Source organism: Hyla sarda, chromosome 3 (assembly GCF_029499605.1).
Source record: "Hyla sarda isolate aHylSar1 chromosome 3, aHylSar1.hap1, whole genome shotgun sequence".
Taxonomy (NCBI): Eukaryota; Metazoa; Chordata; class Amphibia; order Anura; family Hylidae; genus Hyla; species Hyla sarda.
The window spans coordinates 375,281,167-375,296,306 of NC_079191.1; the positions used below are offsets into that span (position 1 = coordinate 375,281,167).

The 15,140-nt window shown below is 43.7% G+C and overlaps 1 protein-coding gene across 2 annotated transcripts in view; it reads left to right on the forward strand.

The window, feature by feature from the left end:
- Positions 1–15,140, forward strand: part of SNAP25 (synaptosome associated protein 25) — a 141,403-nt gene that overhangs the window by 72,452 nt on the left and 53,811 nt on the right. For both annotated transcript variants that reach the window (XM_056567862.1, XM_056567861.1), the window contains exon 3: positions 2,859–2,900. In XM_056567862.1, the coding sequence (XP_056423837.1) occupies positions 2,859–2,900 (42 nt within the window). The remainder of the gene's footprint in view (positions 1–2,858; positions 2,901–15,140) is intronic.

Consider the following 15,140-nt stretch of genomic DNA (forward strand, 5'->3'; position numbering starts at 1 on the left):
CAGAGAAGACAACAGGAGCCACAGGAGCCATGTATATCAGACAGGACGATTTACAGGGAACATATACAGGAAGTGTGGTGGCTTTGGAGCTTTTATTTATACTTTCCTGGAGTACTCATTTAAGGTCAAAAATTCCTTCCCAACTCCAAATCCTGCAGTAAGAATAAATTCCTCGATCAAGAGTAACTTATTATTACAGCAGAATTGAATTCTGAATAGTTTGCTTGCGCTCCAAAGGGACCACATTTACAGTAATCCCTTGCTCTGACATTTCAGGTATTTCTTTCAGCATTATTCATTAAAAACAGGGACTGATCTTAGAACAAAAATATTTGGACAGCAGCTGTCAGTCATTTCCTTTTGTCCCATGTATTGCCTTACAAAAACTATGGGAAACCCTGGCCTAAGGCTAGAGCTTAAAAGAGGCATTGGGGGAGATTTATCAAAACCTGTCCAGAGAAAAAGTTGCTGAGTTGCCCATAGCAACCAATCAGATCGCTTCTTTCATTTTTGAAAAGGCCTGAAAAATTAAAGAAGCGATCTGATTGGTTGCTATGGGCTACTCAGCAATTTTTCCTTTGGACAGGTTTTGATAAATCTCCCCCTTTATGTTTACAATAGTCGCACAATGTTACAGTCATTCAACTGTTTTTGCGCAGCTGAAGTTTCCATAGCAAAAAATTATAGGGACCTGTCAAGAGATGAATGTTGCCAATCCTAACAGGTTCCCTCATTTCTTATCCTATTATAGTACTATTCTTACTTATATAGTTATAGCGTTTCAGTGTTTTCCTAAAACACTGCAGTCCGTGGGAAGGGGACATGTCGACCATCGCACGAAGCGGCGGCTGACACACCGCCTTAATACAACTCTATGAGAGAGCTGGAGCGCTGCCTTCAGCAATCTCCGGCATTGTATTGAGGGGGTGTGTCGGCTGCCGCTTTGTGCGATGGTCGACATGCGATATCTGGCCAGAGAGCCGGGGCCCCATACAGGAGATAGCGGGGGGTCCCAGCGGTCAGACCCCCCGCAATCTAAAACTTATCCCCTATCCTTAGCATAGGGGATAAGTTTTTCAATCCTGGACTAACCCTTTAAAACCAATCACTTCGCCCCTCTCAACATGTTTCACCACTGGCATGTGGCTTTATCAAGAGGTTTTGGGCATAAAGTACACCCTTTCTGTATTCCGGAATACTAGATTTACACTGGGATTTTAAACTGTAGTTAAGTAAGTGGAGAAATAATAATAAAGATAATAGGAATTTTAGTATATGGTAAATTAAGGGCTTCAGTGGAGCACATTAAGTAATCTATATATACTGGTCTCGCCAAGAGTTACGTTTTCATTTGAATAAGTGACAAAATGTACAATATATTAGCACAGTTAAAAAAAAAAAAAAAAGACCTTTTAGGGAATGTGAAAAAATTGGTAAGCAGAATGCATGCATGAGTCTCCCGAAATGTTCTCTATTGTGCTGGAGGGTAGGCATATGACTTCTTTGCTATAAACAGGATTCCTAGCAGTGAGTTTCAATAGACGTAGAAACACATACCGTATGTACTCGAGTATAAGCCGACCCGAATATAAGCCGAGGCCCCTAATTTCACCCCAAAAACCAAGGAAAAGTTATTGACTTGACTATAAGCCTAGGGTGGGAAATACATCATCCCCCCATGTAATCATCCAGACCCCCATCATCATCCAGACCCCTGTCATCATCACCGCCTGTCAATCCCTTCATCAGTGGTCTTCAACCTGCGGACCTCCAGATGTTGCAAAACTACAACTCCCAGCATGCCCGGACCACTGCGGCCTTCGTCATCATCCAGACCCCCCTTTTGTTTTGTACTCCCCCTCGGCGGGAAGTTAGGGTGAGCTGGTTCGGGCGATCTATGCTGCAGGGACCATCCGGTGGGGATGGTTAGTCGTTGCGGGCTGTCCAATTTTCACCGGGGGGCCCTCTTCTCCGCGCTTCTGGCCTGCCCCGGACTAGTGACGTTGCCTTGAAGACGACACACAGGGACGTTGCGCATGAACGTCCCTGTGCGTCGTCGTCAAGGCAATGTCACTAGTCCGGGGGCGGGCCCGAAGCGCCGAGAAGAGGCCCCCCCCCCCCCGGTGAAAATGGACAGCCCGCAACAACTAACCCTCCCCATAGGACGGGCAGTGCAGCATAGATGGCCTGGACCAGCTCACCCTTCCTTACCGCCGAGGGGAGGTGAGTACAAAACAAAAGGGGGGGGGGGGCTGGATGATGACAAAGGCCGCAGTGGTCTTCAACCTGTGGACCACCATAGGTTTCAAAACTACAACACCCAGCATGCCCGGACAGCCGATGGCTGTCCGGGCATGCTGGGTGTTGTAGTTTTGAAACATCTGGAGGTCCGCAGGTTGAAGACCACTGAGAAGGGACTGACAGGTGGAGAGTTCACTCGAGTATTAGCCAAGGGGGCGTTTTCAGCACGAAAAATCTCGAGTATATACGGTATGTATAACTGTGTATAACTGTGATGTAGCCCAGGTGTTCATTTCAATAGCATCTAAGTTAATAATAAACTAGGCTCTATGTATAATTATGCAGATAACCCAAAGCTTGGTGGAGAATGTGTTGATTTTGTTTTTGTAATTTTTTGTAAACAACTTAAAAAAGTAAACATATAAAAAATATAAAATAAATCCAAAAAATACAAAATGAGCTAACATATCTATTTGTAATAAACATCATAGAATTCATTTTCTTTTAAATGTACATTAAAAATGCAGTAAAAAAAAAATGTAGTAAACAAAACTTGAAATTGTATAATTTTTAGCGGTGATGTTTGTGTGGCTCATAAAATATTTTTCTCTTTTCAGTCACTGGAGAGCACCCGCCGAATGCTTCAGTATGTGGAAGGGGTAAGAATCATTTATCTCCGAGGATTTGTTGTTTATCACTTTTGAATAACTTTCCTACTGTGCATATTATAAAATAAAGTTAGAAATGATTTGACTTTGTAGGGTTTTCCGAAATAAGGAATTTATGGTGTGTACTTGCAGAAAATACCATAAACGTCTTATAGATTATGGGGGAGATTCATCAAAACCAGTGCAGAGGAAAACTTGCCCAGTTGCCCATAGCAACCAATCAGCTTGCTTCTTTCATTTTTATGAAGGCCTGTGAAAAATGAAAGTAGCGATCTGATTGGTTGCTATGGGCAACTGGACAACTTTTCCTCTGCACAGGTTTTGATAAATCTCCCCCTAAGGTCCTAGTTTTCTGACCACCACCTGTCAGAAGAACTGAAGGTGCAAAACCTCTTTAGGGTACGTCCAGACGAGCGGATCCACAGCATATTTTATGCTGCGTATCTGCTGCTGAAGGACCCCTACAGGGTGCCTTTAGATGTGCCTGCTCGGAGCGGCAATACGCCCCTACGAGCAGGCACACATCGCGAGTTGCCACGCATGTGTGGTGTACTCGTACACATCATGGCCGCTCCCCCTGCTCCCTGAGCTAGGCCGAGAGAAGACACAATGTGCGAGTATACTGCGCATGTGCGGGGCGACTAGCACATCACAGTGTGTCTGCTCATAGCGGCGGATTGCCGCTCCGAGCAGACACCTGTTAAGGCAGCATACAGCGGTCCTTCAGCGGCGGATCCGCAGCGTAATACGCGCTGGGGATGCGCATGTGTGAACGTACCCTTAGGCTAGGTTCACGCTGTGGAATTTCTGGGCAGAATTTCTGCCAGAGATCGAGCCAGCAGAACTAGGACACATTGCTGTCCCCATAGATGGCAAAGCATTTCTGAGCAGATCTCCCAAAAGATCCACCCAGAAATGTATTGCAGTCTATGGGGGCAGCAATGCAGTCTGCTCGGTCCTATCGCCACCGGCTCGATCTCAGGCAGAAATTCTGCAGTGTGAACCCAGCCTTAGGGTCTATTCACATGGCAGAATTTCGGCTTGCGGAATCCGGTCTCAAATTAAAGCCCATAGACTTCTATGGGATTCCCCACTCCCATTCACACTTCAGAATTTCCGCTTGCGGAATTCCGCAAGCGGAAATTCAGAAGTGTGAATGGGAGTGCGGAATCCCATAGAAGTCTTCGGGCTTTAATTTGAGGCGGAATTCCGCAAGCGGAAATTCTGCCATGTGAATAGACCCTAAGGCTGGGTTCACACTACTGAAATTCCGCCTGGCTGCTTGCAAAAGTTTGGTAGAGAAATTTCCGCCTCCAAAGCCTATTTTTTGTTGCAGGCGGAATTTTGTTATTTCTGTGAGTATTCCGTCCCTTGGGTGCCCCAAAACAGACAGTTCTTGCTGTGCAGGAATGGCCACGACCCATACCAAGGGATGCAGGGAAATATAGCTTTATGGAAGGAAAGTCCTGGCAGGGCAATACCAAAATATTTCCTTTCAAACCTTTGGAGTGACCTTGTTTTTGCTGTAAAATACCAAAACATTTACCTGAAGTCCTGTCTTAAAGGGGTACTCTGCTGGAAAACATTTTTTTTTTAATCAACTGGTGCCAGAAGTTAAACAGATTCGTAAATGACTTCTGTTTAAAAATCTTAACCCTTCCAGTACTTATCAGCTGCTGTATACTACAGAGTTCTTTTCTTTTTGACTTTTTGACCACAGTGCTCTCTGCTGACACCTCTGTCCTTTTTAGGAACTGTCCAGAGTAGGGGAAAAAATCTCCATATCAAACCTACAGTTCCTAAAATGGACAGAGGTGTCAGCAGAGAGCACTGTGGTCAGACAGAAAGGAAATGAAAAAAGAAAACAACTTCCTTTAGAGCATACAGCAGCTGATAAGTACTGGAAGGGTTACGGTTTTTAAATAGAAGTCATTTACAAATCTGTTAAACTTTCTGGTACCAGGTGATTCATTTTTTATTTTTTCCTGGGGAGTACCCCTTTAAGCAATGTTACTACATCTGTATAGTATGAATACAGTACAGTAAAATGTAGCAGTCATAATATCATATTTGCCCTTTCCCTTTTGTTAGCAAATATGAAAGCCTATAATTGTAGTTTAGACTCTAAGGCCCAGATTTATCAAACTTTGTGCGGGAAAAACCTGGAGTGATTTTTCCCCAGCAACCAATCACAGCTCAGCTGACGAGCTCTGGTAAAGTGAAAGCTGAGCTGTGATTGGCTGCTGGAGAAAAATCACTCCAGGTTTTTCCCTCACCAAGTTTGATAAATCTGGGCCTAAAAGAAAGCACAGAAGCAGCAAACTTTGTGAAAACCGTAATTTGTGTCAGTCTTAAAACTTTTGGCCATGACTGTACTGGGGGGGTTCAACTTAAAGGTGTACTCCGCTGCTCAGCATTTGGAACAAACTGTTCCGAATGCTGGAGCCTGCGCCGAGAGCTCGTGACGTCATAGCCCCGCCCCTTCATGATGTCATGCCCCACCCCCTCAATGCAAGTCTATGGGAGGGGGCGTGACAGCCGTCACGCCCCCTCCCATAGACTTGCATTGAGGGGGTGGGGTGTGACGTCATGAGTGGGCCGGGCTATGACATCTTGAGCTCCCGATGCCGGCTCCAGCATTCGGAACAGTTTGCTCCACATACTGAGCGGCGCAGTACCCCTTTAAAGGGATACTCCGGTGAAAACCTTTTTTCTTTTAAATCAACTGGTGGCAGAAAGTTAAACATATTTGTAAATTACTTCTATTAAAAAATCTTCCTGTACTTATTAGCTGCTCAATACTACAGAGGAAATTCTTTTCTTTTTGGAATGCTCTCTGATGACATCACGAGCACAGTTCTCTCTGCTGACGTTATTATAATAATAATAACGTTTTAGTGGGATTTTAACCCAAGTCCCCAGCACCGCAAGGCAGCAGTGCTAACCACTCAGCCACCATGCTGCCCTTAGCATACATCTGCTATGCATGGTTGCTAAAATGGACAGAGATGTCAGCAGAGAGCACTGTGCTCGTGATGTCATCAGTGTTCCAAAAAGAAAGGAATTTCCTCTGTAGCATTCAGTAGCTAATAAGTACTGGAAGGATTAAGATTTTTTTATAGAAGTAATTTACAAATATGTTTAACTTTCTGCCACCAGTTGATTTAAAAGAAAAAAGTTTTCACCGGAGTATCCCTTAAAATTAGTCCTAATGCTTTCTGTTATGTGTGGCAAACAAGTGAGATGAAATGGGCACACGTGCATGCCATCATCAAAGGCATGGCGGAGGTGTTATGTCATGAGCAAGAATCATCATAGGGGTCCTGGCTTTTTCTTTGGGAATGTTACCCTATCCGTCTGTTGTAGGGATTTTAACCCTTTCCCTCTGTTGTAGGGATTTTAACCCTTTCCCTCTGTTGTAGGGATTTTATCCCCTTCAACTTGTCACCATAATGTATAATGTCATACAGACTCATCTTTATTCCTTTATGACATAACCATAAATGACCTCAATTGGCCAATTGACCTTAAAATGACCCACTCACCCCTTTATGAATACATAATACACCATCGGACTGTAATTTGGCACTGTTGCTTAGCAACCTTTGTTGTTTACATATAATTAACCATCAATTTATTTCAGAACACACTTTAGTCTGTGTATTACATTTGATCTTCATTAGGTCTAAAAATAGTTTCTTTTAAAGAGGACATGAAATTGCCTTACCTGCACAACAAATGATCGTGCCGCCATGCGTCATGCTATTCTATAGGAATAACATTACCTCAGATATTGTGGTGCCCTACATTGCCCTCATAAGCAAATATACCAAACCATCAATGACAAATTAACCCATAGATGACCAGACTTACGATTCTTGCTTTTGATAAGGATTTTACATCTTTGTGTCAATGACTTAAAAGACATAGGGGTAATTTATCATTGTCTTTTTTTTGCTGATATTTAGCGTAGGAAATGTCTCATGTGCGACAAAGCATTAAACATTATTATTATTATTATTTTTTAAATCAACTGGTGCCAGAAAGTTAAACAGATTTGTAAATTACTTCTTTTAAAAAAACTCCTTACTCCTTCCAGTACTTATCAGCTGCTGTTATGATCCACAGGAAGTTCTTTTCTTTTTGAATTTCCTTTCTGCCTGACCACGGTGCTCTCTACTGACAACTCTGTCCATGTCAGGAACTGTCCAGAGTAGGAGCAAATCCCCATAGCAAACCTTTACTGCTCTGGACAGTTCCTAAAATGGACAGAGGTGTCAGTAGAGAGCACCGTGGTCAGGCAGAAAGGAAATTCAAATAGAAAAGAACTTCCTGTGGATCATAACAGCAGCTGATAAGTACTGGAAGGATTAAGATTTTTTTAATAGAAGTAATATACAAATCTGTTTAACTTTCTGGCACCAGTTGATTTAAAAAAAAAATGTTTTCCAGTGAAGTACCCCCTTTTATTGCCCCCTTATGTGTCCATAGATGTACAGTATATTTTTTCTGCCAGCAGTAGTATCCTTAGTCAGATAATGACAGTAAACAGTGGCTCCTGCAGGTACACACTGTATATCCTAACACTGAACCCTCTGCTGATGCTAAAACATACAGCAAATCCCCCCCCCCCCCCCCCCCCCCCCAAATGTTTCTTCATATTCTTATGGCTTCATCAGGGACAAAGGGGCTTCATCGGGGAGGATATATTTTGGTTGTAGTAGTTTTTCTTAGCATAGGCCATCAATATGTCATTGCCTCCTATAATCAGCAGAAGGGGCTGACACCCAGTGCTTTGTCTGTACATTAAACAGTGCCTGGTATTACTGCTTGGCCCCATTCACGTGAACCAGTTCTTCTGTTGATCCGTGATGCCCTACATTAATGGCTTTTCCTAAGGGTTGACCATCAGTGTATGTTTCTGGAAAAACAAAACTTTAATATAATATTTGGTCCCTGTTTTTTGTCCAACAGACTTGAGTGAGCTATGGCAAGGGAATTATAATTCCCCAGAAAGCTGTATGATATGAAATCTTGTATTCGAGCATACTGTCTAGAAATTCTGATGAACAAAAATTGAATTATTGTTTTTTCTTAAAGGGGTACTCTGGTGCCCTAGCGTTCGGAACATTTTGTGGGGGTCGTGACGCCATGGCCACACCCCTTGTGATGTCACGTCACGCCCCCTCAATTCAAGTCTATGGGAGGGGGCGTGGCGGTAGCCACGCCCCCTCCCATAGACTTGCATTGAGGGGGTGTGACGTCACAAGGGGTGTGGCCGTGGTGTCACGACCCCCGCCCGACACTCCAAGCGTTCGGAACAAAATGTTCCGAACACTGGGGCACCAGAGTACCCCTTTAAGAAAAAATAATAATTCAATTTTTGTTCATCAGAATTTCTAGACAGTATGGACTTGCATTGAGGTGGCGTGATGTGACGTCACGACCCCCACCGCCGGCACCAAGCATTCTGAACGATCGCTGGGTGCTGCTCAGAGATCGCGGGGGTCACAGCAGTGGGACCCCCACAATCAGACATCTTATCCCCTATCCTTTGGGTAGGGGATAAGATGCCTAGTGGCGGAGGACCCCTTTACCCTTCTGCTTAATAGTTCCTAATAAAGCTAGACTAATATAAATTTCCTATACAGTATTCAGCAATATGGCTGCAGGAGGTGAAATCTATAATAAGATTATAAAACGAGGCATACCCTGTATATAGTCTTGTATGCTGCAGCATTGTCAATATATTCTCTATCTGTAGCCCTGGCTGGCTGCCATGTTACATTGAAGGGCAGCTGTAGTTACCATTAAAGGGGTAGTCCAGTGGTGAAAAACGTATCCCCTATCCTAAGGATAGGGGATAAGTTTGAGAACGCGGGGGGTCCGACCGCTGGGGCCCCCTGCGATCTCTCTGTATGGGGGCCAGGCTCTCCGGCCAGATAGCAAGTGTCGACCCCCGAACGAAGCGGCGGCCGACACGCCCCCTCAATACATCTCTATGGCAGAGCCGGAGATTGCCGAAGCACTCCGGCTCTGCCATAGAGTTGTATTGAGGGGGCGTGTCGGCCGCCGCTTCGTTCGGGGGTCGACACGCCCGACGCGCGGGCTGTCGGGGCCCCTTACAGGAGATCGCGGGGGGGCAACAGCGGTCGGACCCCCCGCGATCTGCAACTTATCCCCTATCCTTAGGATAGGGGATAAGTTGTTCATCACTTGTTCACTTCTGGACTACTCCTTTAACATTTTCAAATCATAGTTAATAAGATAGATATTAACTGAGTTATAACACTTATGAAGATACTATGGTTTAGGGGGAAAAAATCAATAATAATAATAATAATTAGTGAATTATCTTATTACAAAGCTTATGAATTAAGAAAGAGAATGAATGCAGAGATCTCCTTAATGCACAACTGTCATCAAATCTGGGCCATATAACCTACACACAGCCTCTATACTGTGTGCAGATTGTGTATTAGGTGTTTTTACCTTCTGTCTGCCGTCCTTTATTACCCCAAAAAACTGTTTTGATGGAAGCCGCACACAGTTGGATAGACGTGGAAGGGGTTCGCAATGCCCCGCCGCCGCCGCCACGCCTATCCCCTGCACGTCAACACTGGGACCTCTGTGTGATTGACACACAGGTCCCAGCGCATGCGCCCCTTCGCTTATCCCCCGTGCGCGCCGCGGTGTGTGTCGTCATGCTCTGCTGTTCAAAAAAACTTTATTCAGATGTGTACCCTTATTATTACTGAATATCTAATAGTGCTGGGGCTGGGCGGTATACTGGTTCATACCGAATACCAAAATATGTGTGCTGCACGATATGAATTTTAACCCATACCGCAATACTGGTTCGGCCCCTACCCCTCGGGAATGAATGAATCAGCCCAGCGCTGATCGGGGAACTAATCATATGTGACCCACGAGCGCTGTTCTGCCCCCCCCCCCCCCAAATTAATGATTAGACCTGCGCTGCGCTGTCCCCATCGGGGTACTAATAACATGTCACCCGCAAGCGCTGCCCTCCTGGTCCTGCAGTTTGTTGCGGCCGCCGGCACTGAAACTCTATACCAGTGGTCTTCAACCTCCAGATGTTGCAAAACTACAACTCCCAGCATGCCCGGACAGCCGTTGGCTGTCCGGGCATGCTGGGAGTTGTAGTTTTGCAACATCTGGAGGTCCGCAGGTTGAAGACCACTGCTCTATACTGTATCCCTATGCCCGGGCTGCAAAAGGTAAACAAAATAAACTTTAACTCACCTTCCCCGTCGGTCCGGACCTGCTTCCTGGAGACGGGAACGTGGGACATCCGTCAGCCTATCACCGGCCTTAGCGATGATGATGTTCCGCCTCGGCCGGTGATAGGCTGAGCCCACTGTCATATAAGAACTGGCTTCTTACATGACAGTGGGCTCAGCCTATCACCGGCCGAGGCCGAACATCATCATCGCTAAGGCCGGTGATAGGCTGACGGATGTCCGACGTTCCCGTCTCCAGCGTAAGGCCGACGTGGGAACATGCGTTAAAGTTTTATTTTTGTTTACCTTTTGCAGCCCAGGCATAGGGATACAGTATAGAGCGTCATACAAGGGATAGGGATACAGTATAGAGTGTCATACAAGGGATAGGGATACAGTATAGAGCGTCATACAAGGGATAGGGATACAGTATAGAGTGTCATACAAGGGATAGGGATACAGTATAGAGCGTCATACAAGGGATAGGGATACAGTATAGAGTGTCATACAAGGGATAGAAATACAATATAGAGCATCATACAAGGGATAGGGATACAGTATAGAGTGTCATACAAGGGATAGGGATACAGTATAGAGTGTCATACAAGGGATAGGGATACAGAATAGAGTGTCATACAAGGGATAGGGATACAGTAAAGAGTGTCATACAAGAGATAGGGATACAGTAAAGAGTGTATACAAGGGATAGGGATACAGTATAGAGCGTCATACAAGGGATAGGGATACAGTATAGAGTGTCATACAAGGGATAGGATACAGTATAGAGTGTCATACAAGGGATAGGGATACAGTAAAGAGTGTATACAAGGGATAGGGATACAGTATAGAGCGTCATACAAGGGATAGGGATACAGTATAGAGTGTCATACAAGGGATAGGGATACAGTAAAGAGTGTATACAAGGGATAGGGATACAGTATAGAGCGTCATACAAGGGATAGGGATACAGTATAGAGTGTCATACAAGGGATAGGGATACAGTATAGAGCGTCATACAAGGGATAGGGATACAGTATAGAGTGTCATACAAGGGATAGGGATACAGTATAGAGCGTCATACAAGGGATAGGGATACAGTATAGAGTGTCATACAAGGGATAGAAATACAGTATAGAGCGTCATACAAGGGATAGGGATACAGTATAGAGTGTCATACAAGGGATAGGGATACAGTATAGAGTGTCATACAAGGGATAGGGATACAGAATAGAGTGTCATACAAGGGATAGGGATACAGTAAAGAGTGTATACAAGGGATAGGGATACAGTATACAGTGTCATACAAGGGATAGGGATACAGTAAAGAGTGTATACAAGGGATAGGGATACAGTATATAGTGTCATACAAGGGATAGGGATACAGAATAGAGTGTCATACAAGGGATAGGGATACAGTAAAGAGTGTATACAAGGGATAGGGATACAGTATACAGTGCCATACAAGGGATAGGGATACAGTAAAGAGTGTATACAAGGGATAGGGATACAGTATAGAGCGTCATACAAGGGATAGGGATACAGTATAGAGTGTCATACAAGGGATAGGGATACAGTATAGAGTGTCATACAAGGGATAGGGATACAGTATAGAGCGTCATACAAGGGATAGGGATACAGTATAGAGTGTCATACAAGGGATAGGGATACAGTATAGAGCGTCATACAAGGGATAGGGATACAGTATAGAGTGTCATACAAGGGATAGGGATACAGTATAGAGTGTCATACAAGGGATAGGTACAGTATAGAGTGTCATACAAGGGATAGGGATACAGTATAGAGTGTCATACAAGGGATAGGGATACAGTATAGAGTGTCATACAAGGGATAGGGATACAGTATAGAGTGTCATACAAGGGATAGGGATACAGTAAAGAGTGTCATACAAGGGATAGGGATACAGTATAGAGTGTCATACAAGGGATAGGGATACAGTATAGAGTGTCATACAAGGGATAGGGATACAGTATAGAGTGTCATACAAGGGATAGGGATACAGTATAGAGTGTCATACAAGAGATAGGGATACAGTATAGAGTGTCATACAAGGGATAGGGATACAGTATAGAGTGTCATACAAGGGATAGGGATACAGTATAGAGTGTCATACAAGGGATAGGGATACAGTAAAGAGTGTATACAAGGGATAGGGATACAGTATTCAGTGTCATACAAGGGATAGGGATACAGTAAAGAGTGTATACAAGGGATAGGGATACAGTATAGAGCGTCATACAAGGGATAGGGATACAGTATAGAGTGTCATACAAGGGATAGGGATACAGTATAGAGTGTCATACAAGGGATAGGGATACAGTATAGAGTGTCATACAAGGCATAGGGATACAGTATACAGTGTCATACAAGGGATAGGGATACAGTATAGGGTGTCATACAAGGGATAGGGATACAGTATAGAGTGTCATACAAGGGATAGGGATACAGTATAGAGTGTCATACAAGGGATAGGGATACAGTATAGAGTGTCATACAAGGGATAGGGATACAGTATAGAGTGTCATACAAGGGATAGGGATACAGTATAGCGTGTCATACAAGGGATAGGGATACAGTATAGAGTGTCATACAAGGGATAGGGATACAGTATAGAGTGTCATACAAGGGATAGGGATACAGTATAGAGTGTCATACAAGGGATAGGGATACAGTATAGAGCGTCATACAAGGGATAGGTATACAGTATAGAGTGTCATACAAGGGATAGGGATACAGTATAGAGTGTATACAAGGAATAGGGATACAGTATAGAGTGTCATACAAGGGATAGGGATACAGTATAGAGTGTCATACAAGAGATAGGGGTACAGTATAGAGTGTCATACAAGGGATAGGGATACAGTATAGAGTGTCATACAAGGGATAGGGATACAGTATAGAGTGTCATACAAGGGATAGGGATACAGTATAGAGTGTCATACAAGGGATAGGGATACAGTATAGAGTGTCATACAAGGGATAGGGGTACAGTATAGAGTGTCATACAAGGGATAGGGATACAGTATAGAGTGTCATACAAGGGATAGGGATACAGTATAGAGTGTCATACAAGGGATAGGGATACAGTATAGAGCGTCATACAAGAGATAGGGATACAGTATAGAGTGTCATACAAGGGATAGGGATACAGTATAGAGTGTCATACAAGGGATAGGGATACAGTATAGAGTGTCATACAAGGGACAGGGATACAGTATAGAGCGTCATACAAGAGATAGGGGTACAGTATATAGTGTCATACAAGGGATAGGGATACAGTATAGAGTGTCATACAAGGGATAGGGATACAGTATAGAGCGTCATACAAGAGATAGGGGTACAGTATATAGTGTCATACAAGGGATAGGGGTACAGTATAGAGTGTCATACAAGGGATAGGGATACAGTATAGAGTGTCATACAAGGGATAGGGATACAGTATAGAGTGTCATACAAGAGATAGGGGTACAGTATATAGTGTCATACAAGGGAAAGGGATACAGTATAGAGCGTCATACAAGGGATAGGTATACAGTATAGAGTGTCATACAAGGGATAGGGGTACAGTATAGAGTGTCATACAAGGGATAGGGATACAGTATAGAGTGTCATACAAGGGATAGGGATACAGTATAGAGTGTCATACAAGGGATAGGGATACAGTATAGAGTGTCATACAAGGGATAGGGATACAGTATAGAATGTCATACAAGGGATAGGGATACAGTATAGAGTGTCATACAAGGGATAGGGATACAGTATAGAGTGTCATACAAGGGATAGGAATACAGTATAGAGTGTCATACAAGGGATAGGGATACAGTATAGAGTGTCATACAAGGGATAGGGATACAGTATAGAGTGTCATACAAGGGATAGGGATACAGTATAGAGTGTCATACAAGAGATAGGGGTACAGTATAGAGTGTCATATAAGGGATAGGGATACAGTATAGAGTGTCATACAAGGGATAGGTACAGTATAGAGTGTCATACAAGGGATAGGGATACAGTATAGAATGTCATACAAGGGATAGGGATACAGTATAGAGTGTCATACAAGGGATAGGGATACAGTATAGAGTGTCATACAAGGGATAGGAATACAGTATAGAGTGTCATACAAGGGATAGGGATACAGTATAGAGTGTCATACAAGGGATAGGGATACAGTATAGAGTGTCATACAAGGGATAGGGATACAGTATAGAATGTCATACAAGGGATAGGGATACAGTATAGAGTGTCATACAAGGGATAGGGATACAGTATAGAGTGTAATACAAGGGATAGGGATACAGTATACAGTGTCATACAAGGGATAGGTACAGTATAGAGTGTCATACAAGGGATAGGGATACAGTATAGAGTGTCATACAAGGGATAGGGATACAGTATAGAGTGTCATACAAGAGATAGGGGTACAGTATAGAGTGTCATACAAGGGATAGGTACAGTATAGAGTGTCATACAAGGGATAGGGATACAGTATACAGTGTCATACAAGGGATAGGGATACAGTATAGAGTGTCATACAAGGGATAGGGATACAGTATAGAGTGTCATACAAGGGATAGGAATACAGTATAGAGTGTCATACAAGGGATAGGGATACAGTATAGAGTGTCATACAAGGGATAGGGATACAGTATAGAGTGTCATACAAGGGATAGGGATACAGTATAGAATGTCATACAAGGGATAGGGATACAGTATAGAGTGTCATACAAGGGATAGGGATACAGTATAGAGTGTAATACAAGGGATAGGGATACAGTATACAGTGTCATACAAGGGATAGGTACAGTATAGAGTGTCATACAAGGGATAGGGATACAGTATAGAGTGTCATACAAGGGATAGGGATACAGTATAGAGTGTCATACAAGAGATAGGGGTACAGTATAGAGTGTCATACAAGGGATAGGTACAGTATAGAGTGTCATACAAGGGATAGGGATACAGTATA